At 40.3% G+C, this 26,990-nt stretch overlaps 1 protein-coding gene across 3 annotated transcripts in view; it reads left to right on the forward strand.

The window, feature by feature from the left end:
* Positions 1-26,990, forward strand: part of SLC4A4 (solute carrier family 4 member 4) — a 346,035-nt gene that overhangs the window by 9,771 nt on the left and 309,274 nt on the right. The window contains exon 1 of one of the 3 annotated variants that reach the window (XM_078068748.1): positions 4,001-4,157. The exons of the other annotated variants lie outside the window; for them this stretch is intronic. Coding sequence (XP_077924874.1) covers positions 4,090-4,157 — 68 coding nt within the window. The 5' untranslated portion in view covers positions 4,001-4,089. Of the gene's footprint in view, positions 1-4,000; positions 4,158-26,990 lie in introns of those variants that run through there. 3 annotated transcript variants of the gene reach the window in all.

Here is a 26,990-nt window from a genome sequence, read left to right on the forward strand (position 1 = left end):
TACAATAGCCAAATTATGGAAATAGCCCAAGTGTCCATCAACTGATGAATGGATAAAGAAGCGGTAAATATGTACAATGGAGTATTACTCAACCATCAAAAAGAATGAAATCTTGCCATTTGCAGTGATATGGATGGAGCTAGAGAGTATTGTGTTAAGTGAAATAAGTCAGAGAAAGACAAGTACCATATAATTTCACTCATATGTGGAATTTAAGAAACAAAACAAATGAGTAACGGGAAAAAAAAGAGAGAGAGAGGCAAACCAAGAAGCAGACTCTTAACTATAGAGAACAAATTGATGGTCACCAGAGGGGAGGTGGGGGGGGATGGGTGAAATAAGTGATAGGGATTAAGGAGAGCACTTGTGATGAGCACCAGGTGTTGTATGGAAGTGTTGAATCACTTTATTGCACACCTGAAACTAATATTACACTGTATGTTAACTAACAGGAATTTAAACAAAAATTAAAAAAAAATAAAAGTGAGTTGTTAGTCCTTAAAGTTTTTCTTTTTTTTGACATAATCATAGGCTCACAAAAAGCTACAAAAATATAGTACAGTTCTCACATAGCCTCCTCCCAGCTTCCCCCAATGCGCCCTGCTTTTAAGGTTTTAAAAAGGCATTTACCTAAAAAGATTTATAAGGAATTGCAATTTTTATGCCTTCTCTGAAGAATATATAGTATGAAAAAAAAGAATATATAGTAGGTATTGTAAAAAATGCAGAATTAGTGTTTTCTGGGTTTCAGTTAGAAAGGTGCTCCTGTGGTAGGCAAGGGGGAAGAGTCATTCATTCATTTATTCACATCCGTGAATTTGGTGTTTGCCTCATTCAAATAATTTTCTATATTGATCATATTTAACTAGGAAGTTTTAAATCCAGATATTCTCAGGGAATCTCTGGAAGATATAATATAAATATAAATGAGGGAAAATAGAGATCTTTTATGGTACTAGTATTAGGGCTCCATGATAATATTGGATTTTATGTAAAGGTGAGAGAATATCATTGTACTATCTATCTATATGTTAGGTGTATATTTCCCTTATATGTGCCTTACAATGTATGCAAATGCACAATATATTGAGACATTTAGAAGAGATGTTTTATTCATTATATATACATTATAATATTTCCAGTGAAATCTCAATATGTTTCACTATTCTTTATATTGATAAATATTACATTTGAATACATAAATTTAAGTTCAGTTATAACATCTTAATAGGGATCTTCTAAAGGTGTAAGTCCATGTTCATCCATGTGTCTGAACCTTACGCCGTCTTACCTGGAATGCTCCCTCGGAGGCTAGGTCTTGCACCTTGAGACAGACATAACTGGGGAAGGTCTAGAGAAATGCACTGCATATCATGAGAATAAAGGAGTGTCTTTCAGAGAACAGACAGTCTGTTTGAATGCTTATAATCTTAAGCAGTGAAGTCTGAAAGGAGACCTCCCAACCTAATGTCATGAACATTGGACTCCAAATCCAAGAACACCAGAACTAGGAGGACCACTTACAACTTCAAGAAATAGGTTCAGCATAAATCATTTAGTTTAAATTTATGTAGCGGGTATTTAATGTGAGCAGTTTTTCACTCCAAGAGGAGAAAATGGCTTTTTCAAGAGGTAGAAGGTCCAGAACAAATCTTTGGGGTAGATTAAGTATTCATACAGTTATAAAGAGAATATGGCTATTTTTGGTAAAGAGACCTTTTTGGATAGTATTCTCTCTTTTTACCCAGGCTTTCTCACATACTTTGCTTATGTCACTTATCATTTTGTAGAATAATTTCTTGTTCTTTGATGTCACTGAATGTTGGTCTATAGTATTGTGGGTTTGACCTCATGCAATGTTTCCTATAAAGTTTACTGCCTCGGCTGTCTTATCTCAGTTCTAGACCTTGACCAGAAGGCACTAGTATAAGTGAGCATTGTTACACATCAGGTTAAAAAGTGATCGGATCGTTTAGACCTCCTTGTAAAATTTCCCTAAATCAAGACTACATCTTGCTGCTGATAAAATGAAATTGGGTGTTATTTCTGAATCGAAACCAACGCCTTTGGTGCTGGGTTCATTTGGGATAATTGCACTAATCTGAAATAGTTTGCTTTCCCAATTAAATGAAGCATATTTTATTTTGTGCAGGTTTAAAAATCATTGTGTTGGGTAACTTTCTTAGGTGTAATATTATGCTCATAAATTAAATAGTTTGGAAAGTCCAATGCCATATATTTCTGTTTGACCCACAGCTTTTAGCTTCTGTTATGGAAGGACTCTAGTATTTGGGCTTGAATAACACAGTGTCTTTTATATAAAAACCAGAGTAGTAGAAAAAAAAAACAACAACAGGCTAGATAGAGCATGTGGCCCAGGCTTCAAGCAGGTTGCTGCTTGAGTCAGGAGCTGGTGGAATAACGTCTTAGTTCTGTAGAGACAGTGAGGGATTCATTTCTAAGGTAGATGTCCACATATGGGATCTATAGAATTCTGATGACTTGGGAACTGCAAAGGGATGGTGTTAATCCTTGAAGTGTGGGCAGTAGGTACCATGAGTTGCAGAGTCTGTGGAATCAAAGAAATGGAAATAATACTTAAAGGAGACTGTTTCTGGGAAATTGTGAATCTGCTTAAATTGCAGGAGTGGTCTATTTATCTACTGTCATTAGAGTATATTTACTTTAATTGAATTTTCTTGTAACTGAAGCTTACCTAATTAAATGTCCAGACTAAAATTGTCTTAAAATAGGTTTCTGAGGTACATCATTCCCCCAAAAATTGCACTTATCACCTTTCCTAATAAGACATTGAATATACTTTCCCTTTTGGCTCATCTCTCACGGCCCATCATTAGGCAATTTGGCAAAGCTCTTCGGGCTGGAGATGTGTGAAGCCATACGCCAGGTGTGCCCATATTGTTGTGCTTTATACGTTGTGTCGCCTATCTTTTATGTTGTAAAGACGATGTCTTAGCTGTGCCTAAAGAGGGCTTAAGGGTCTCCCTGTTTTCTTACATGATGGGCATGATCCCGGAGGTATCTGTTTTCATGAATTGACAGAGGCCGGCCCAGAGGTGGGAGAGAGTGAGAGGGGAGGCATCATGGGAGGCGTGATGCTGGCAGCTCCCTTGCCGTGCCCTGGGGGGAGGGGTGCTTAGCCATATTGGGAGAGAGGCTGTAAGACCTGCAAGCCGAGGTAGTGTGCGAGGTGAGCTCTGAGAGGGCTGCTTCGGGGTGCAGGGGCAGACGGTGGCTCTGGGGTGACGTGGCCTGAGGCGGTGGTTGTGTGCATCCGTGACCTGAAGGCTTGGGGCATTGGGAGACCTGGAGAGAGCGTCCTGGGCAGGGAAGTGGGGTTCTGAAGAAGTCTTTGGCCGTCAGTGAGCAGCCCGAGTGGAAGGACATGAAAGGACTGGTGATGGGCACGGCTGACAGGAGCCCAGGAGTGACTGGGGGGCTCTGAGAAGGTGCTGGGAGGCAGCAGGAGGTCATCGCTCCTGAGACCTCTGTGCCTAGCGGCCACGGAGCCTTGTGGAACCTCCCGGGGAAGCTGGTTTGTGAGTCGGCGCCGACTGTCAGGACTTCCCCTAGCTGGTTCGGAGCGTGGACTCCGGAGCCAGAGTGCCTGGGCTGGAACCCCGCGTCCACGCCGTCTTCGGTGAGGTTCTCCGGGAAGCACTTTCCGATGGTGCAGGAAGTTGACTGGTGTGGAGGGGTGGTCCCCGCCAGGGAGCGAAGGACACTGGATTGGGCAGAGGGAGGTGTGCAAGGGCGATCCCATAGCCACAGGGGCCTCCACGGATCCCACCAGGCCCTGGAGCCCAGGAGGCCCTGCGGAGCTCGCCCACCTTGAGATGAGGGAGCCCACGCGGCCCAGGCGGGAGATGTGGGCAGTCCTGCGACGGGGGCGTGACCATGGGTCAGGTGGCTCCCTTCGGCTAAGACCATTTCCGGAGCAAGACCGCGCCGAGCACGGTCTGTACGGACCCTGGCCCTGGCCGTGGCCCTGACCCTGGCCGGGGAAGCACCTGCGTTCCCAAGGGGAGATGTGAGCCGTGCACCTGGCACCCACAGACTCCGTGCCTCATGACTCGGGCGACTCCGTGCTTCCAGTTCTTCATGCGACCCTACCTCATTTTATTCCTGGGGTTTAAGTAAGTTAATATATGTGAAATGCTTAGAAAAGACCGTAGCACCTCGTGAGTATGATTCAGGTGTTAGTATTACGCTCATACCTAACTTCATCAGCTCGACCTTTCCCTTAAAATACTTTTGATTCACTGTGAGTTGGACGGCGAATGCTCTCATTATTAGTTTTTTTTTTCTTCTATTTTTCTTTGCAAGAGAAAACATCTGACAGTATCTTAGTAAGAAATAATTCGAGGTACCAGGTATTTTAGTAGTATTTGCATTTTTAGTTTTTACCAGAAGAAAGATGCAAAAGGAATAATCACTAATGTTGAAATTTGAAGGATTTGGACATGTAGTGAATGAAATTTTTAGGTAGCTATGTGTGTGAGTTCTTAGGCTCCTTCAAAGTAACTTACATAAATAATGATCTTCCATATTTACAGGGAGTGACCCCTATGCTGAGTTGACTTGGGGAATCATTCAGTAAAAGCATTTCATGACCAGGTGGTAGCGTCCATCTGAGGAGGTCCTCGGAGTCTTGGGCTGTCTTTCCTGTCACTCCGGTTCTAGATCTAAAGGTTGCAACATAGAATCAATAACTACAACCCTGCCACTTAATTAAATTGCTTCATTTCTTAAACATTTCAGAATCATTCTTTTCACTATTTCAGCATTTAAATTCTGTAAATATAGAGCAGATCACCTGGAGTGTTTTAGAAATTTGGTTTAGATTCAAAGTAATGTTCTCATGCAGGCTCAGTCCCTGCCAATTCATTTCTTACTCATTTGGGGACATGTCTAATTCCTTTGGACAGTTTTTCTCTCCTTCATATTCATATGGATGGAAAACATTTAATTTGAAATGACTTCCCACCCCCCCCCATACGGCAACTGTATCATGTTGTTTATTTTTAAGGAACTATCTGATGGTCCTGTTAACATTAAAGCAAAGGTAGTTAAGATGTATGCCCCCAAATACTTCTTTAAAACATAAAAATGTGCCTGTTTCTTCTGTTTGTACCAGCAGCCCATTACTGGCATAATAGAGCAGAGGAGGAAACACTAGGATAACTTCTTTGAAAGAATTTTTTTTAAAAGGGCCATTTCTGGATGCATTTTCCTCTTCAGTTTTAGATTCCTTGTAGATACTCTTTTCTTTTAAGGGATGAAAATAATTACCATTTTTTTAAGAATGAAAAACAATTTATCTAAATATTTATTATATAATGATCTGTAGAAGATTATATCAGATATGTAGTAAATATCAACCAGAGTCAGTGAGAGATTTTCTTAGCTGTTTTGGCATTAACCTGTTTGGAGTAGAGCAGCCTATTGTGGGTTCCTTGCAGAATTCCATAGTAACTTTTGTTACATGAGCCAGGGGCCTAATTGAGATCATCTCCCTAAAGCAACCAGCAGGGTTTTTTTTTTTTTTCCTTCCTTTATTGAGATTCAGAATGTGGAGCACGTTTAAGATTTCACTTCACATTTTTTTTGGGGGGGTGAGATGTTTGGAAGGTGAATATGCATAAAAGATTTAAGGTTGACTAATAGATATGTAAAAGGTATTAATTTAAAGTGGTAAAAACTCATCTTGTAACAGACCCTTTCTAAAAGCAATGATGACTTTTAAACTGTGCGTTTTGAGATTAAAATACATAAATCTTTTAATGAGCTCCATCTAATGGGTAACAAGTCCCATATCCAAGGAGATTATGTCAGTACAGCTTTTAATTTTCAAAAACATGAAATTATGATTTTGTATATATGATCTTTCACTGTGGGAGGGATCTGAAGTAAAAAAAAAAAATTACTTGGGACAAAATTATTTATTGTTTCCAAAATGAACAGAAGTGTGAGTGAGTTCTGCTCTTATGTATTTAATCCCAAATTGACCACGGTTATTGTGTGATGGCTTTGCAGAGCGTGGCCTGCTAGTGACTCTCCATTTAAAAACTACTTAATGCCCCCCTCTTTTTTTTTTTTTTTTGCATGGATGCAGGTGGGGGTTTTTTTTTTTTTTTTAAGATTTTATTTATTTATTTGACAAAGAGAGACAGCGAGAGCAGGAACACAAGCAAGGGGAGTGGGGGAGTGAGAAGTAGGCTTCCCGCCGAGCAGGGAGCTTGATGCGGGGCTTGATCCCAGGACCCTGGGATCATGACCTGAGCTGAAGGCAGACGCTTAAGGACTGAGCCACCCAGGTGCCCCTGCAGGTGGGTTTTTATGTGGGTTTTAGTTATACTTCAGTGAAAAAAAAATCTCAATTTTGGGTCACTGTTTTGAGTTTTAAAGTGAAAAAATATAGATAAGTATATGTTATAGATAAGGACGAAAAACTGTCTAACCAAATAATTTCTTATTTAAATAGAGTAAGTTATTATTTTCATTTAGAGCATTAATCAAGGTTAATCAGTTCTTAGATTGTTTATCTAAATTTATACAGGTAATGTAATGCAGCCGTGGACACCTAAATAAATATGCTTCCTTAGGGGTGCCTAGGTGGCTCAGTCAATTAAGTGTCTGCCTCAGGCTCAGGTCATGATACCGGGGTCCAGGGGGGTTGGTGGTGGGGCGGGGGGCCCCCCCCCCTTGCTCAGCAGGGGGTCTGCTCCCCCTGCTTGTGCTCGCGCTCCCTGTCTCTCTCTGTCAAATAAATAAATTAAAAAAAAATGCTTCCATAACGATAACTATAGTAGAAGTACGTTACACTAGATTTTAATTACTCTCATAGTTTTACAAATGAAATCTTTAGTAAATTCACTATTTATTATATTACTTAAAGGCAGAAGAGGAGTGATACCTAATATGCCTATCACTGTAAATTCTGGCAAAACCACATTATTAGAATTTATATTTCTCTGAAAATTAAGGACTAGTTTTTTACTCGGAGGACACTCAAAGGTTGAGCAAAAAGGAAGGAAAGTTCCATATGAGTGTTTGTTGTTTGGTCTGATGGTCTAAATGAAATGGAAAAAGAAAGCATAGTCTTATACTCAATTTCCAACAGTAAACCTGGTGAGTTCACTCTAAGTGTGGTTTTCTGAAAATTGATGATGATTTTCAGCACTTAGCTTCTTATCTCCAAAGCACTTTCCAAATGTTGAATAATTAATTGCCACAACCCCCATGTGGGGGTAGAATAGCAAGCATGTCTTTCTGTTTACCAGGAAACCATTAAGGCAGAGTCTGGAAATGTTGATTTTTATTTTTAGAGGTTTCTGTGTTTTCCAAGGTGACCAGCTTTTTAAGTGCTGTCCTGGTTTCCAATCACAGGCTCATGGGAAAAGTTACCAAGGATGTTGAATACTTGAAAACTTTCTCTTCTCATTGTTTCCCTACGGATTTCATTCTTCATCTCACTTCTGCCTACTCATCTTTGCAATACACTTAAAACAATGGAATATTAAGTATTAGTAAGTTTACTGTCTGCAGTTTATATGGTCTCTTCTTATCTGGTAAATCGAGAATTTGGAAAATCTGGTGGAAGTATGAGAACAACTCTAAGTGGCAAAATAGTTGCATTCTGAAAGTGGTTCTAATAAATTAAAGGAATGCCTCTTTCAAACAATAGTTTTTGTAACTTCAGTTTAATTTTGGAGTCTGAGGAATAATCAGTATAGACTATATATATGCTTGAAAGTGTGTTATAAACAGTTGAGCTATGTGACATTTATAGAGGACAAACTTACATTAAAAAATTGGGTAACAAGAAAGAATATGCGAGAGGCTTATTTAGACAAAATAAGTTTAAGGTTGAAAATTGATTAATAAATCCAAAAGGAGTTTGAGAAGAGAGAGGTCATGAGTGAAGGTGTGACAAGAGCCTTGGGAAGGTAAATGGGTTGAATTTATGAGACGTGTTCCGGTGGTGACTGGCCTACCAGATGCCTACATTAGCTAGACCAGTTCCTGGCTTGTTTCTGTTGCCAGCATCAGGCTATCTACTGATGAGCTCTCTGGAGAGATGCGGGATGAAGTCACCACGGCAGATGCAGAAGGCTGTCCATCCCTCAGGCCCTCAGTCCTTAAAATAGACAGCCAGTGCCTTTCCTGGAGAGCAGTTAATCCCTTTATGCCTTGAGAAACACCAGATAACAAAGAGAATGCTATGGTGATTATTTTTGATGAGTACTGAGTTTCTTTGCATATGATTAACACCTTTAAAGGCAGAGCAGGGTTAGATTGTTCTTGTTGTTTCAAGGAAATGAAGTCCTAGAAATCAGAAGTGTTGGTTCACACTTGTCTACTGAACATAGGGATAGGTTCTTGATCTTGAGGTCTGGAGTCCACAGGCGGCTTAGGGGGCTCATGAGCCCCCAGGTATTATATACAGAATTTGTGTGTATATATGTTTCTGGAGGAGTGCATCCAAGTATTCATGATGTTGCTAAGCTGTGATATACACAAGACATTTAATATTTAATGTGGACTAGTGTCCTTTAAGAATGTTTACTTAGACCCCTTCAGATAACAGAACAAAATACAATTTCCAGCTATCTAGTTCCCCAAAGTCTGGATGGAAAGGAAATGAGAGTCTGTCAGCTCCAGGATATCATCTCTAAAAATCTAATGTTTTTATATTATCAGAAACATCAGAAAGTGCAATGATGCAATCAAAGCCAGTGAACATAGTTATTTAACTACAGTACATTAAATTTAGAAGGGTAGTGATCAAGTCCATCTTATCTCTAATCGGTCATGGGGCTTTCTTACTATCAGATCTGAAGAAGGTGTGCCCATAAGGATAAGGCATTTATAATTTAGCTTACTTTCAGACATGAGGTGCTTTAATAGCATTTTTGTGGGAAACTGCTCATTGAATATGTGATGGACTCATATGGGAAGTAGGGGAGTTCTTTTCCTCCGTGCAATTCCTGGTATAAGCAGTGTGGCTGTTTTCCTGAATATTTGTAGATTAATTTATTTTTTGTAAATAATATCACGTTTATGTGAAATTTTTCAAATAAGACCTTGATTACAACTCATTAGGGGAAACTTGATATTTAAAGGAATACTGCAATGTCAGAGAATCAATAAATACTAGTATAAAATGAGACCAAAAAATTAGAGTTTTTTTCATGTGAGTTCATGGTTGGCTTTTGGGGGACAGCGATTCAATAACCTCATGAAGTTATAGCAGCATTTTAATTATATAATCATATATCCCTTTTCATTTGAGGTTAGAATCCACATCTTTCATCAGATTTTCAAAAGACCCATGCCCCCCCTAAAAAAGTTAAAAATCATTAGCTTGTAATGCCAGAATCCTATATATGCTTATCTAAAAAGAAGTCTTCTACAATTTTGAAGATTTTGCTTATCTTTAGAAATTTGAAGACAAGTCATTGATAAGGAATAAAATGGCACAACAAAATGGAGTTCTAAAGTATTAAGGGCTGCTATGGTCTGAATATTTGTGTCCCCCCAAAATTTGTATGTTGAAATCTTAACCCTCAAAGGTGATGATATTAGTAGGTGGAGACTTTGGGAAGTGAGTAGGTGAATGGGATTTGTGCCTCATAAGAGATCCCACAGAGCCCCCCCAGGTCTGCCATGCCCCTATACAGTGAGAAGTCTGTGACCTGGAAGAGGGCCCTCACCTGGCCCGTCTGGCACCCTGATCTAAGATTTCCACCCTTCAGAATGCTGAGCAATGCATTTCTGTTGTCTATAAGCTCTTTGCTTGTGATACTCTGTTGTAGCAGTCTGAAGGGACTAGGGCAAGGGCTAAAAGTTCTGGGGATCAATTGCACAACAATGTGAATATATTTAACACTACTGAACAGTACACTTAAAAATGGTTAAGGTGGTAAATATTATGTTACGTGTTTTCTGTCACAATTCAAAAAAAAGTGTTTAGGGCTGAGTACAGTGCTTGATAAATATGTATGAGATTTGACATCTGTAAAGCAAGAGGGCGCCTGGGTGGCTCAGTTCGTTAAGCGTCTGCCTTCGGCTCAGGTCATGATCCTGGAGTCCCGGGAATGAACCCCACATTGGGCTCCCTGCTCAGTAGGGAGTCTGCTTTTTCCTCTTCCTTTGCCTCTGCCCCCGCTTGTGCTCTCTCTGTTTCTCACTCTCTCTCTCAAATAAATAAAATCTTAAAAAAAAAAAAGAAAAAGATAAGCAAGAAAGATCAAATCAGTAACTCCGTTAACTGAGGGCCTGAGATTGAATATATGGGTTGAAATCTATGGGTAATCCATAAATCTCATTATGACCAGTAGTTGGAATCATTTTACCTATGAAATGCACCTTCATTTTGATTACTTAAAAAAAAAGGGTGGGGGGAGAAGAAGGTTTTCTTACCCTAGTGATGGGTTTGGGTTTTATTTCCTCTTACTGTGGTTATCTATGGGAGGCAAATCATGCAGTGGTTAAGTATTCAGGTCTGGCACCAGACTGGATGTCATATTGCATTGACATTTATGACTGTGGTCTTGGGAAAGTCACTTGACACCCCTGTGCCCCTCATCTATAAAATAAACAGAGCAAAATTACTGCTCTCATAGGGTAGTTGTGGAAAATCAAACGCTCTAGTGTATACTGACAACAGTGTCTGTCTCATGGTAAGGACTTAATTGTTAGTTTATTACTACTTTTAGAGTGACGCCTGTCAGTAAGTTAGATAAAGTAGTGCAGGCTGAAAGGACCCAAAGAAGAAACAAGGTGTTGGCTGTATTCCAAGCACTATAATCATCCTTTGAATAAATGAGAATTGACAGTTTATGTTACTGACACTAGTCTGAAGTCTCATGGAGATTTTTTCACTTGATTTAATATGCCTAGACACATGGGTCTTCCAAATAAAATATTTCTAAGCTTATTAATTGAGAAATGCAAAAATTAAAAAAAATCTGTAACCATGTTTGAGGATAAATTTATAGGATATGCTTCCATATCCTTAAAGGAAATTATGCCTATAGGTACAAATCACTATTGATTTTAAATATGATTTCTCATCATTAAGTGGATATTTAGCTTTTTCTTGTGTACACAGAGACACACAGACGCACACACACACACAGACGGTGAAATGCACTTTAAAACACTGAAATCAGATCTTTGAGTGAATAAACTTAATTTTCATCTTTCTGCAGTGGTAGAGGAAGCTCTGGAAGTGGGAAAGTGATACAAACTTTGCTACTTCACGTTCTCCTCCATGATTGACTTCATGGTGGTCCAAACAACTTTATATTTCTAAGAACTGCATGGAAGCTTTTTTTTTTTTTAAAGATTTTATTTATTTATTTGACAGAGAGAGACACAGCGAGAGAGGGAACACAAGCAGGGGGAGTGGGAGAGGGAGAAGCAGGCTTCCCGCTGAGTGGGGACCCCGATGCGGGGCTCGATCCCCGGACCCTGGGATCGTGACCTGAGCCGAAGGCAGACGCTTAATGACTCAGCCACCCAGGTGCCCCCCTCCCTTTTTTTAGTGTAGACAAAATTAATGCTTGAGTTCTCTTTTCTCTCTCTTCATTTACATTTGAGTTTAAGAAAATTTTGAGGGCTTTCTCCCTTTGAGAAATTAAAAATAATATGATATAACAAGGTTACTGTTATAGACATCCAGATATATTACTGGCTAATCATATCTCCAGATTAAAAGAAAAAGATTATTGGAAATAAAATCTAATATTACACAGTTTATCACATTACATCAAAAGGACTGTATTGTATGTGGAAGCTAACATGGTTCCTTTTTTTTTTTAGTACTAAAATCTCGTGATCTCATTTTATGATTTGTCAGTTATGGTTTTCTTTACTTTTATGGTCTTTGCTTTCATTATTATCATCTGGAGTCTTCTATTTTAAATCACCTTCCTGCTTATGGTGGAGTGAAAAGCAAGGTAACCTAGTTGAGTTGGGTTCTAGGATGTCTGGATCTGTCTTCCAGGTTGTTGGTATCATCTCTTGAGAATCGTGGATAGAACTTAGGTAACCCTCACTTGGGTCTAGGGTAATTGTTGAGAGGGGACCAAAAAAAAGTTTGATATAAGATTAGTATTTCTCAGTTTTTTTCCTGGAGTTTTCAGACTTGAAATTGACTAGTAATCGGTTGGAACATTTTTTATGACAAGTTAGTTTAGTAACACTGATAACCTTCTGATCTTTAGAATGGCTCTATGCTCTTTATGCAATGCTAAAACTCTTCAGAAAGTCTGTGTTGAATATTCCCTCCTTTGAGATTTAGTCTGCATGATCAATATAAGTATGGCTTAAGGGACTCTATATGCCACGAGCACATATTTATTTTTCAATGCCCAATATAACATGCAAATCAAAAGGACCTCCTACACTATTTGTGCTTTTGGACACAATATGTTATATTTTTACTTTTGAAATTAACTGTGGCATTTTTATTTAATAGGAACCTATTGTTTTGAGCATTGTATTAGGATCTTGGTAGAAAGAAGCATGGCCACGTCCCCTCTAATGTCTAACAGCCTATTGGGGGAGATAATTTAGATACATGTAGAAAGTAGAATGCTACAATGGTGCTGTAAGAACAGGTTCAAGAACATGTAGGGTAAATGAGGTTCACAGGCTCAGAGGCAATTTTTTCTTTCCTGTTCTTTTGAATACAATACTTAGATCACATAGCTTCAGATAATAAAGATGTATCATAAAATATGGGTACCAGTAAACTCTATGTAATACATTTTGGACATGTGAATTTTATTCTTGTATCTTTCTTCAGAATATTCCAAGTGTTTCAGCCTGTCAGAAAGTACTTCTCTGCCGTTACATATGATATAGAATTTAACTTGCTCAGTCTCTGGTGTTCAGATGTACTTTTTTCCCCCCAAGGTTTGTGGGAAACCTATGTTTTAAAAGTAACTGACTTTTGGGGTGCCTGGGGGTGGCTCAGTCAATTAAGCATCCAACTCTTGGTTTCGGCTCAGGTCATGATCTTGGGGTTGTAGGATGAGGTCCCAGATCGGGCTCCATGCTCAGCATGGAATCTGTTTGGGATTCTCTCTCTTCCTCTGCCCCTCCCCTCATTCTTGCTCTCTCTCTCTCTCTCAAATAAATAAAATCGTAAAAAAAAGTAAAGGTAACTGACTTTCTATTATGATTAATTATGCCAAATGGAAATTGTTTAGTAATGTCAAAAAATTATGGCTACCAGAAAATGGGAAAAATAAATTATGATTTACTCTTGGCTTGGCTCTTCACAACTTTCAGGAGATACCAGTGTTTCATTTCCTTCTTGTTGTTATCATTATTATTACTGTTACTATTTTTTTGTTGTATGTTTTTCGGAGGGGCTGTTTCAGTGCTTTCTGTGATCTAATGTCCAGTGTCCTAAGGGTGTTTGGCTATGAATGCCTCTGAAAATTGAACATTTATACATTTTTTTGGGGGGGGGAACTGTGTGACCATGATTATCCCCTTATTGCTTTTTGTTTCTTACCTTTGCTTCCTTTGGGCAAACAGATGCTGCAAACCCGGAACGCATAATTTTCTAGATAGTAAGCAAGGGCGTGGTTAGTATTCCTTTTCCTTTTGGTTGTTGACTAGCCATTATCTGAGTGAAGGAGAGAGGTCGTGACACTTAGGTAGTCACTAGAAGAGGTAGTGACTTAAACGTACTCAGAATGACAGTTGCCAGAAATGTTGAAGCCATTAAATGTTGTCTTTGAGCAGATTGAATTTGTGGTCAATGTATTATATATGTTAAACCAGCTAACCATTGGTATTTTTTCAGGAAAAATTGTCTTTTGGTTGTTTCTCACCAAAAAACATTCTATCTGTGATCTTCTCTCTTTCTGCTTCCCTCCTTCCATTCCCCACACACACCCCAAGTAGAAACCTAGGGAAATTAATCCCCAACTGAGGAGGATGCTTTCTTCTTGTGACTGAGAATTCTTTATTTGTAGACAAAAAGGACAGAAGAACTATCTCTGTTATCTTGAACAAGTATATTTCTTGGAGTTTGAAGCTATGCAAGATTATCTGTTAATGTGTCTTTCTACCTCGGTAGTCTGTAATCTCTTCGGTGAAGTGCCTATATCTTATTTTTTACATCACCGCTCTCTGGTCTGCCATAGGGTAGGGTTCTCAATAAAATGTTGCTCAAGTGGACTGACCTGGAGATGTACAACTATGGTAATAAAGATGAAAAATAATAAAAAAACAGTATTGGATAATTGAAGTTCCCAAGAATTGTATGAAAAACCTGAACAGACTTCAAACCAAATGTATGACAAAGATAACTCACATTCAGAATGTTTTTCTTTGTAATTTATCTTGGGAACATTTATTCTTTTGCAGATCTATGAGCTTTTTAGATTGCTTTCTTTTTTTTTTTTTGAAGAGTTTTTTATTTATTTATTTGAGAGAGTGAGAATGAGAGAGAGAGAGAGAGAGCACATGAGGGGGGGAGGGTCAGAGGGAGAAGCAGACTCCCTGCTGAGCAGGGAGCCCGATGTGGGACTTGATCCCAGGACTCCAGGATCATGACCTGAGCCGAAGGCAGTCGCTTAACCAACTGAGCCACCCAGGCGCCCCGAGATTGCTTTCAAATAATATCTTTATATGTCAAGGTGACTGCATCATATACTTTTCCTACAAAAAACACCTTCACAAAACAGGTTTTCATAATTACCTTCCCTCTTTTTTTACTCCTCCAGACTTTGGGCTTTGGCTGGTGATTTAAAAAGGATTTATAGTTTATTTGCTTTTAACAATAAAAAGACAGTAATTCTCCTGTGATTTTATACCATGGTAAATTTAGATCTGTCATTACCATGCTTTATTTAAAATACAGTACAGAAGTTTTTATATACCACCTCTGAAACTCCACAGACAGTTTGCAAGATGGTAACAGCAAAATGGTACATGATAGCTTATATCATTCCCGAGTTGTTTTTTTTTTTTTAAATCAGGGAGATAGACATTTTAGGTCTATAACACAAAATACATTGAGTTTTTTCCCATGGTTTTGAGAATATGCCAGCAAAAACTAGCAGTGACCTTAATGTTGCTGCATTCTGAAGTTTTAAAAACATGTGGGTATTTTTAGCAGAGCTTCCTGATAAGTGTGAGCTTGAACCTGAAGAGCTGGAACCCTGCCTTAGTCAGGTAGACAGACTTTTATAAATCTGTCGGTAAGAAGGTGGAAATTTAAAGTCATGTCCGCCATAATTGGAGAGTAAGCACACATTTGGTAATAGTATCTCTTGAATTTATCCGATGGTTGTGTGTGTGTGTGTGTGTGTGTGTGTGTGTGTGTAAAGAGCGTAGAATGCTTCCGGGATCTTATCAGAACCGCATAGTGTTCTCAGGCCTGAGGTTGTGCAAAAGTGAGCTTTGTTTCTTGTAATTGAGGAAACAGACACAAGGAAGCAGAGATGTGTTTGGAGTCCGCTAAGTCAGGGGTGGGGGATTGACGACCAGCGTCACGGCTGTGGCGACGGCAGTGCCGCGTCACCAGGGAAGTCAGCCACCTGTCAGGATGTCTCTCACATTGGCCATTTTGAGACACAACTTTGACGCCGTCTAAGAACATCTAACCTTCCAACCTTTGCTTGTACAAGTGTGTCTGCCCTCAATGAGTTTGTCTTCCATCTGAAATAATAAACTCAGGTCTCATTCCACAAGCATCTAATTCTTCCCTCAAATGTTGAGGTCCATACCTCTATTACTGTTATTCTTTAGTTTGGAATACTTTGGCTTTCTGCTTATGTCCTATGCACGGACCTTTGGTTTCTCACTTGGTTAGATTCAGGGTTAGTTTTAATACAGTCACCATTCTGTGTTTAAGCCTCAGGATTAGGAAGAGATCTAAGCAAAACTGTGCCTGGCTGGGAAAGCAGCAAGGAAGAGGCCCAGTCCTCCGGGGCTGAGCAGAAGGTGGGGGTTGCCCTGGCTTGGAGCAGAGGCTGGATACCAGTGCTGACATGCGCTGGTCAGAGGGGCTCACCAGTAGTGAGAGAAAAGCCAGGAGGTCCCAGAGACCAGAATTGGGTTCCATGGGGCAGAGCTACACTGGGGTTGGGGGATTAATGGAATGTGAAAATGGGAGGCACAAGTTGGGACTAGGTGAATGAGGCGGTGGTGGCCTGTATTTTAAAATACACAAACTGTGTGTGTGTGTGTGTGTGTGTGTGTGTGCGCACACATGCAGGCATGTATGATTAGGGTACTAGGTGCGGTTTGGGGCAGGCCAGGTCCCATGAAAGAGACGGGACTGGGATAGATATTCAGGAGCTAAGCAGAGTGGTTGCCCCGAAGCCAAAGCTCCTCCAGTGTTGGGGGAAGTTTTCCAAAAATGAGAACTAAGTGGAAGGCCCGATGACATCTCAGAACTCTCTATCATCCAAAGTGCCAACAACTTTGTTGTTGGCTTGCATGTCATTTGTACCTGCTTTTATTCTCGTTACTAGTAGCAATCCGGAATTTTGCCTCGTCAAAGATCGGCCTGTTACTGTAGCTCCTGAGGTGTTATAAGGAGCTGCTAAAGCAGAAGTCGGGGTGTCTCTGTTCCTGGGTTTGGGACTGCGGGTACAAGGGACTGTGCTGAGGCCGGTGGGTTCGAAGGCAGGAGCTTCTTTTGCCCCCACACAGCCCCATCTTACTGGGGATTACTGAGCTTTCACTGCACACCAGTTCCTCTTTCTCAACAGCCATTTCTGGGGCTGTCCTTGTGACTGTACACCTAACTGTGTATCCACAGCCACAGTGAAAACTGTAGAGGCAAGAGGGAAACTTCCTTCTTCTCTGCTCCCCACTCAGGCTGCTCCCTTGTAGTATCTTTGTGACTGTTCAGTTGGCACTCATGCCTCAGTCATTTTTTTTTTTTCGATGTGGCCCCCTGGCATCCAGATGTACCCCCATGCATTTTGTGAGTGGCCTGTGTGGAGAACTGAATTGTCTGAATTCCTTCTTTGACGTTGACCGATCCCGTACTGAGGGTGTCTGTGGCCTCCTGGCTCGGTTTATACAGCCTTGTGTACAGTACTTGAGAAAGTGTGTCGTCCTCCGCCTGGGATGACGTTGGCCAACGGCTGTTAGAGAAATAATGGCCCCCATGGGGAGGGAAGAGGATGAGGGGGAATGGTTATTCACGCCAATCCAGGTACATGGTGGATTTTCTAAGCGGTTAGCATTTCTTGATCAAGAAGTCCCTGAAATGATGGGTACATTTACTAATGCTTCTGAATCTTTTTCACGTCATAGAATGCTTAGTAAGTAATAATATTTGTACGGCAATCTGGGTAAACAATCCAGACATCTTGCGGCTGGAGGTAACTGGCCTAGGACTCCGGCTGTGCCTGGCCCTGCCTGGTAGCCCTCAGGAGTGGGGGATGGACATCTCAGTCCACCTCTGACTTATTCCCAGCACACTGGCTGGAACCATCAGGATTCACAGTTGACATCGTAGTAGCTTTATCCGGTGAACTAAATTCTATGCTAGGAGCTTGGGAAAGGAGTTTGCTTCCACTGTGATTTCTTTATGTTCTTAGAACCTCCTTTGGCCTCAATTGTCTTATCTCTAACCTAGACTCAATATGATACCTATCTTCTTACTAGCTATTAGGCATGTTGAAAAAAATAATTTGTGTGAACTCTTTGAGCACCTTGAAAGTATATCATACCCTGTATGGTACAGCGGTATTACAAAATTTTGGAAGTATTTTGTCTATCCTCCTGTCCTCTACTCAGTCTTGATGATTGTACAGAGTAGATGAAAACACCACAGATGGGATTGGTTTTTTTTGGGAATTCATTAATTTGCTTTCGACTGCTTTTTTGGTTTATTAAGAACTTTGTATTCTGGTCCTGTCCAAGGTGCAGATGGTCATGCTTTCAAAACACCGTATTGTCATAATAGCACCCATTTAAAATAATCAATACGCTGCTCTCAGTTTCACCAATTTCAGCACCATTGATTTGGTCCTTGAGGAGAAGGTGATGCTCTTCCACTGACACTCTGGGTCTGATCCTCCAAGAACCTCCATCCACCTTGTACCTTTCCTAGGTTACTAAGGAAGGGAGGACATGTCGAATGAACGAATCTGTGCTGGGTACATTCGCAGCCTGTAAGGGATGGTGTTCGAGTCAGACAGATCTGAGTGTGAATTTCCGTTCTTCCCTTTGTAGGCTCTGCACCCTCAGGCATTCTCTTTATGGCTCTCAGACTGGGTTTCCTCCTGTGTGGAATGTAGCTAGTAGTAACCTTAGGGCTTGTGTGTTGTTGTGAAGATCACAAATGAACCATCTGTAGGGACCAGCGAATAGTAGGTATACAGCAAAGTCTGTCTGTGATTATCATTATAGATAATTTTTTAGTGTCATACAGAGTCAGTAGTTTTACTATAAGCTACCAAGTTTGTTATTTCTATTTTAGGAAATCATTAATTTTGGAAAATTAGTTCTTATCAAAGATATGTTAGTAAAGACCCTGGGATACCCTTTTTATTCTTCTTTATTTTCTTGCCTTTACCTATCAGTCACTTCCATTTTAAAATTTTCTTTTATTCTCACTTAAAACATTAACATTTGGGGTCATTTTTAAGCTTTTTCTTGGTCTACAAGCAGGTCTGTGTTTCAGAGGGTGACCACCTTTCAAAAATACTCTGCTGGCTTGTTTCCAGTCCTCAGCCATGTTCCCAGTTAGCCCTCTGAGTATTATCAACAAGTTGAGAAATTTGACCTCTGGTATATCAAGAGGTACAAGCTTGATGAGTTCTTTCCTTGATGCCCCTGTACTTTTCCATAAAGTTAGAAGAGGGAAGCTTCTCTCATCCTTTGTTCTTGGCTCCTACTCCAGGCCTTGTAAGCGTAGAAAAGACTTTAGCAGAACTACCTGGTTGTTCCTTTTATTTCAGGCAGAGGAGGAGCATGGCATGAGAGTGCTGGTATCAGGCAGAGCTGGGTTTGAATTCCATCTCTGCCACTTGCTAGCAATGGACCTTCATAGACTTGTGCCTGTCTGGGAAAAGTTAAGGACCCTGATGTGTAATAATCCCAGCTCTGTGTGTTGCCTGCTGAACACACGAATACTTTCGTTCATACTACCTCATGGCTTCCCCACAATTAAACAATGAGGGGATTACTAAGCCCATTTATCAGATGAGGAAATTGAGACTTAGGGAGTTAATAACTTGAATCACATTCATTTTATACAAATTCTTTACTAATTTTTTTAAAGAGAAGTTTTATGAGTGGGACAAAGTTGGAGGATCAGAATCAGACGAGAAATTTTAGATTTGCCCAGACCCCAAAATTTAGAGTGTAAGAGACTAATCCTTACTGAGATTGAATAATAAGATGTTTCTACTAATGAATGGGTGGTCAGTACTAATGCTAGGCAGTGCCAGTCAATAGTTAATGAAGCAATGAATGATTTGGCTACTAACACAGTGGCATTTATATAGCTTCGTGAGTAGTTTTTATCTCTAGGTGCTTATTATATGCTTGCCTTTCAAAGCCCATCGTAAACAAAAATCAATCTGTGAATATAACTGAGATGGGCAACACTAAGCTGGTCATGGCTTCCATTTGGCAGAAGAGTGCCATCATTTGTACTTAGCTGGTCTTTCCTGGTGTCGACTGTTGGTTTTCCAGCACTGTAAGCACAGGCAGGAAGACTAACAAAACAGACCCGGAGGTCTCTGTCAAGGCTGGAATGTGGTGGTGACAGTCTGACTTGCACTGTTTTTGGCTCTTCCCTTTCAGCTTGGCTGCGACTAGTAAGCTGGGAGGACTATGAAAGTTAAAACAAAGGGAGATTGGAGAGAAAGTAATCTCAGCGTCTTCTAAGACTCTTCTTGGCAGGCGGGATTTTTTCCTGATATTCAAATAAAGTAATCATTCTTCCTTTTGGACTAGTGGTTTGAAAAATCAATTCAGGTTGGTAATAGTTTGCAAGCAGGTCCCAAATGTTCAGAGAGGGAATGTTATGACGCTGAGCAGATCTTCAAGAATGAATTGATGTTTTACTTTGGTCTTTTTATGTCATGTGTTTATCTAGATGATTGATTTTTGAAATGTAAAAAGTTGCCTTAGAATATATAGTGTATGTGATTTCTTCTTGGGGTAGGTTTGTCTTAACTCAGTCGACTGTAGTTAATTTTATTTGTGATTATCTATTAGAGATAACAGTGGTATTTATCCTTTAATTTCTGCTATTCGTTTGATGACCTTTCTAACCAAATACATTCTGCTTTCAATTTATTTTTGGAGTGCTATCATTATATATGGCTGTTTGGAACTCAAACTGTATTTTTCCATAGAAAACAATTTTAGAGCAATGCTTTGGGTTTCACTGGAGTCCAAGCAAGTCTCTTTCACCTGTTTTACCTAAAGCGGTCCTTTTGGCATTGTACTATTATTAGTAATTTTAATACTATTAATTGATAACATATATGGTTCTGTCACTTAGAGGCTTTTTTTTTTTTTTTTTTGGTCACCTCACATCTTTAAATCTATTTCATCAACTGTACAATATTAATAGCATTTATTTTATGGGCTGATAGTAAGGTTTATACAACTCAACAAAGCACTTATTAGCTTATGTTATTATTACTGTAACTTGGCCACATTTGCAGTTAGTTGATTTTTGTGAGTTGGCTTTGTAACTTTAACCAACACATGTAAAAATACTTCTTTGGGAAAAATCGGTGCCCTGTGTTTGGCAGGAAGGGAATGTGGTGTCACCAAGAACATCCTTCCTGTGCTTTTCCCTTGTACCCCACCGATGTCTAGCAACAGAAGGACTGTGATGGTGTTTAGGTACTTTTTGTTCTTGCAGGGTGCCAGAGAAAGCTCGTTGTCTCAGGCACAGACATCACGTGTTTGTATGTACAGGCAGCCCTGACTTTCATAGGTTCAGCTCTCATACAAACCATGCTTGGATACATACGAACCCCCATACTTCAGCTTTTACGGTCTGCTTGTGTTTTTCCCTGCGTCCGCTGAGGAGTGGCGGGGCCTGAGCAATGAGTTCTGGGTGGCGTTGCCCACAGCCCGTGGTGCACGGTCATCAGCATCACCGGGCTTCTGTGCACCTCTGTGTTCGCTGCTGCAAGGGTTTGTTCCGTTGCATTTTCCTGTGCAATTTTACACAAATGAGGGGAAAAATGAAAAATGCTAACGCTAATATTAAGAAACATAGGTCTCATAAGCTTTGCTTGTTTTGACTAAGACGGACAGGGTGAGCCATGCCAGTCAATCAAGTACTCGGGGGATTAGAGCCTGTGTATTAAGGTGTGAAGGAAAAGACAAAATATGTTGAAGTGTGTAAAATACATTTTTATTATGTCTAAAATGAAGGATATGAATGTGGGTTTTAGAGTTGTTTTATTCTTTAGATATAGAGCTATCTTTATAACATGTAAATATATTTGTTATGACTTTTGTATTCATACATGTTTTCTGGAATACGTTGGGCATAGAAGAAGGGAGGCTTATATAGGATAGTTTTAAAGTTTTTTTAAAAAAGCATTTTATTTTGGCAGACTTCAAACATGAACAAAAAAGAAGAAAATAGTACAATGAACTCCTGTGTGCCTATTAGCCAGCTCCAACAATTACCAACACATTGCCAGTCTTGTTTCACATTCCTCCCCCGACCCCTTTTCTTGCTGGAGTATTTTAAAGCAAATCCTGGATCATATCATTTTACCAATTAATACTTCAGTGTTTATTTCTATGAAATAAAGACATGAAAAAAAAAATAACCTCAGTGTTATTATCATACCTGATAAAATGAACAGTCCCTTAGTCTCATCTAACACTCAGTTAATACGCTAGTTTCCTTGATTGTCTCAGACAAGTTTTTAAAACTTGATTTGTTTGAATACACACACTGCATTTGATAATTATGCCTGTTGGTCTCTTGCTACCAGGTCGAAGAGGGTATTTTTAGGTTGGGGAGTACCATACTTCTGCAGGGTGGGCTACTCCCCGACAACAAAGGAAGCCACTAGAGCCAAAGAAACATTTACTCCATCCGTAGGCAAGAGATGGCAAGCTGAGGGCATTTCCCTCCCAAATACAATTGGCATAACTATAGCATTGGCAATCTTCCTGTGTCCTTCCCATTCTTTTTTTATTTTTTTATTTTTTAAAGATTTTATTTATTTATTTGACAGAGAGAGACCCGGCGAGAGAGGGAACACAAGCAGGGAGAGTGGGAGAGGGAGAAGCAGGCTTCCCGCCGAGCAGGGAGCCCGATGCGGGGCTGGATCCCAGGACCCTGGGATCATGACCTGAGCGGAAGGCAGATGCTTAATGACTGAGCCACCCAGGTGCCCCTCCATTCTTTAAAAAAAATTTTTTTTTAGATAGGGCGTGGAGCCCAAAATGGGGCTTGAACTCATGACCCTGAGATCAAGACCTGAGCTGAGATCAAGAGTCAGACGCTTAACCGACTGAGCCACCCAGGCACCCCATGTGTCCTTCCCTTTCTTATAAAATTAATCTGGAAAAGTTATTGTTAAAAACAACTTCAAATGTATTCCTTTACTATTTAAAGCATAGATTTGAATCATAGGTGTTAAAAAGCCATCAATAGGGCGCCTGGGTGGCTCAGTTGGTTAGGCGACTGCCTTCGGCTCAGGTCATGATCCTGGAGTCCCTGGATCGAGTCCCGCATTGGGCTCCCTGCTCGGCGGGGAGCCTGCTTCTCCCTCTGGCCCTCCCCCCTCTCATGTGCTCTCTCTCTCTCTCATTCTCTCTGTCTCAAATAAATAAATAAAATCTTTAAAAAAAAAAAAAAGCCATCAATAAATCAATTCCATGCTATTCTCCCGATATCTACATATTAATCATCGGCTTTGGCATCTTCTAACACTGTTGTTGCCATCCCTGGGATAAATTTAGGTAGGCAAGGATTCAGGCGGCATCTACTTGAATCATGAACTCTGAGGCTAGTTGGCAGAAGTTAATCAAGATTATATGAATACGGAATGCAGAGTGGCCTGAGTTCTGAGCACTGACGCCATTGCTCAGCACCTTCACAAGGCTGCAGTCCGTGTGCAGACCCTGGGCGCTGGGGTTAGTCTTCTAAGGTGTGTTGGTCCACTCTTTGATCTGCCGACACAGGCCTGGGTCAGGTTCTGGGATGGCTGCTGGAGGGCACTGACCCAGCCGACCCCGCCTGTAACTTCTATGCGACGCTATGAGTAGAACGACATTCCAGGAAGGACCTTACTGGCAATGTTTACATAATGACAAAGATTAAAAAAGTAAAGAAGATTGTAAGCTTGAGGAAATAATCACTTCTGTTCAGAACTGTTCAGTGGTTTCTAGTTGTTCAGAATAAATGTCAGGCCTTTAGATCAGCCTCCCAGGCCACGCCGCCTGCCCTTTTTCTGCCTATACATCTCCGACCTTATCTCCTATACCCCACATTCACTCTGCTTTGGCCTCTTGTCTTCTTAGCCTTCCAAGAATCTGCCAGGCTCTTTCCTGCCTCAAGGCCTCTTCATTTGCTGTTCCCTCACATACTCACTTCCTCACCTCTTTCGGGTCTTTGCTCAACTATCACTCAGTGTGGTCCTCCCTGACTACCTATTTAAAACTGCCCCCTCCACATCCCACCCCCACCCCCATCCTGGTCCCAGCAGCACTCCTGAAATCTCTTGCTTACATTTTCCCATAGGAGTGTCACCTTCTATGTTACACAGTTTACTTTTAAATTCTGTTTATCGTCTCTTTCTCACCATGGATTTATCCTTCATGCCTAGAATAATGCCTAGTCATAGTAGACACTCAAGAAATTATCTAAATGATTGAGTGAGTGAGTTAAACCCTGGAAAATTTGATCACAAGAATGCACTGAAAGATTCCTTGTGGAAAATGAAGGACACACTTTGAACAGTCTTGTGGAGAGAGACGCTTTAGTAAGGGAACAAAGAGTAGAGAAGTGTCTTCATTATTCATGTAATAGTGAGGCGTACTCCCAAAGTTTATGAGATAAAGGTTGTTTTTCTGCTTAGTAGTGAAGCCCATATGGTGAGTGATGTGCTCTTCTCATTTTTGATATGGTAGATCCTTGGCATGCGTGAACCTAACAATTGTGATTTCAGCTATTTGCTGGCAGCCCCCAATGGTTATACGGTGTAGTCATTTGTGCTTTATAGCAGGGCATGTGGTGAACTGTGCGGGTGGGGAGGCCACACCGAGCCTGGTGGTGGCCTGCTTCCTGCACTGCAGGTCATCCTGCTTGCTTGCTTTACTTGGAGAGTTCAGAAACTCAGAAAGTTGTCCTTGACCACACGGTATATCAGAAATTGTGCTGCTGGGATATTTGAATTTGAGTATTTGCAAAACAAGGTTGGGAGAGGCAGTGTTTCATGAATGTCAAGGGTCTGTATACTCTCTAGGTATCCTGGTGTGTCTGCTCTTTCACCAAAAGTCTGTTTAATATTTGTGATCCCAGGTTCCTAAAGAATTTGGAACAGATTAATCAAGACAGCCGAAGAGAGGCAGCATGATACATAGTGGTTAAGAACACAGAATTGTAGAGCTAGACTGCCTGGGGTCAAATCCTGACTTCACCTACTAACTGTGTGGCTTTGGGCAAGTTACTTACTCTCTCTGTGCTTCAGAGATAATGAAGATAAAAATGGTAGATTCATCATTGGATTGTTGTGAGGATTAAATGAGCTAATCATGTTTGTCAAGCAATTACAGCAGTGACTGACACATAGTAAGCTCAACCTAAGTGTTTGCTAAATAAGAATAAAGACATTTATTTGGGAGGCCTGTTAGAGGATGCTTTAGCCTTTGGCCGGTAGGCACACCAAGTGAGGGAAAGAGGTGAGTGATATAATTTGTAGGCATATTTCAGGTAAGCAATATGAAAAAAATTCTTGAGGGTAGTGCGTGACAGACATGGATTATTTAACTATGCAGGAATATAGTAGAGTGGTTGAAATTGCGGACTGTCTTAGATGGCCTGCTTGGTCTTCTCACATCACATTGTACTGTGTGATTTGCAGTAAATTACTTGTCGAATTACAAGTCTAAAATGGGTTTGTGAAAAGTACTTACCTCATGGAATTGTCATGAGAATTCAATCAAAAAATCATTGTAAAGTGCTTAGCCCAATACCTGGCATGTGGTAAGTGTTTAAGAATGGGACTTTTTTTTTTCTTTTAATTAATGGATGATGAGAGTCCCTAATCTCAGTTCCTACATTGTTATAGGTGTTGAAATCCTTTGGCTAGAAGTCTAAGCCCTGTCCTGTTACTGAACCAGTCAGACAAAATTTGACAGCATTAAATAAATTTGACAGAAGACAAATAAATTTGACAGAAAGAAATAATGCATGCATGCATGATGCTTAGCATCAGCTAGCAAGAACTCAGTCAAAAGCCAGGAGCCTCATCTCTACCAGTAGCTTTGGTGGTTCAGGATGGAAGATGTCAACAGTATTGCTGCCACTCTGGGTAGAGGTAGGCACCTTTCTCCAGAGTCAGCTCTGGGTGTTAGAGGTGGGTAGGTCAGTGCCATCCATCAACTCCCAGTACTGTGTCCTGGAACAAACTCCTGCTCTTGAGTCCCTATCCGCCTGCCAAACTGGATCTGACCTGAGGTCCTGGTAAAATCCACAGTAAATGTATGCAAAATCATCATCTAAAATGAAATGTACGACAGATCAAAACCACAATGAGATACCACCTCACACCTGTCAGAATCTAAATCTAATCTAAAATTAACAACTCAGGAAACAACAGTTGTTGGTGAGGATGCAGAGAAAGGGGAACCCTCTTGCACTGTTGGTGGGAATGCAGGCTGGTACAGCCACTCTGGAGAACAGTATGGAGCTTCCTCAAAATGTTAAAAATAGAGCTACCCTATGACCCAGCAAATATTATCAACAATAGCCAAATTATGGAAAGAGCCCAAATGTCCATCAACTGATGAATGGGTAAAGAAGATGTAGTATATATGCACAATGGAGTATTACTCGGCCATCAAAAAGAATGAAATCTTGTCATTTGCAACAGCGTGGGTGGAGCTAGAGTGTATTATTCTAAGCGAAATAAGTCTGTCAGAGAAAGACAAATATCATATGATTTCACTCATGTGTGCAATTTAAGAAACAAAACAGATGAACACAGGGGAAGGGAAGATAAAATAAGATAAAAAAACAGAGAGGGAGACAAACCATAAGACACTCTTACGTATAGAGAACAAACTGAGGGTTGCTGGAGGGGAGGTCGGTGTGGGATGGGTTGAATAGGTGGTGGGTATTAACTAGGGCACTTGTTGGGATGAGCACTGGGTGTTATATGTAAGTGATGAATCACTAAATTCTGTTCCTGAAACCTATACTACACTATATGTTAACTAACTTGAATTTGAATTTAAATTAAAAAATGAAATGTATGAATTAACTGTGGATATTAGTTATCTGTGCTATTCCTGTACTAATTACCATAAATAATTAACATTAACTATGTATAAATATATGGTTTGGCTAAAATTTCCAGAGCTCAAGGTTTATAGTGACATTTCAAATCCCAATTTCCTCTTCAAGTAGCTACTATGAGCTTCTTTATTGGTTTACCCAAACACATTTCAGAGTTTTATTTGTCTAGTTGCAGGTCTCAGGAACAAAATTGAACTTTCTCATAACTTCTCATGCTTCTTCTGGGGCTTTAAAGTAGTTTAAGCTGCAGTTTACTTTTAAGTTCATCCATTCATATATTCATTGAGCAAATATTTTCTTAGAATCTACTATATGGCAGGTCCAGGTACCTCTTAACTTTTTAGTTTAAATGGACGGGGAAATTCTGATTCGAATTTCATTCTGCCTTTACATATTACAGTCCAGTTACAGTCTTTGTGAAGGGTTAAGTTTTCAAATTATCCAATAAGGAGAAGAGTAG

This window comes from Halichoerus grypus, chromosome 3 (genome assembly GCF_964656455.1).
Source record: "Halichoerus grypus chromosome 3, mHalGry1.hap1.1, whole genome shotgun sequence".
Taxonomy (NCBI): Eukaryota; Metazoa; Chordata; class Mammalia; order Carnivora; family Phocidae; genus Halichoerus; species Halichoerus grypus.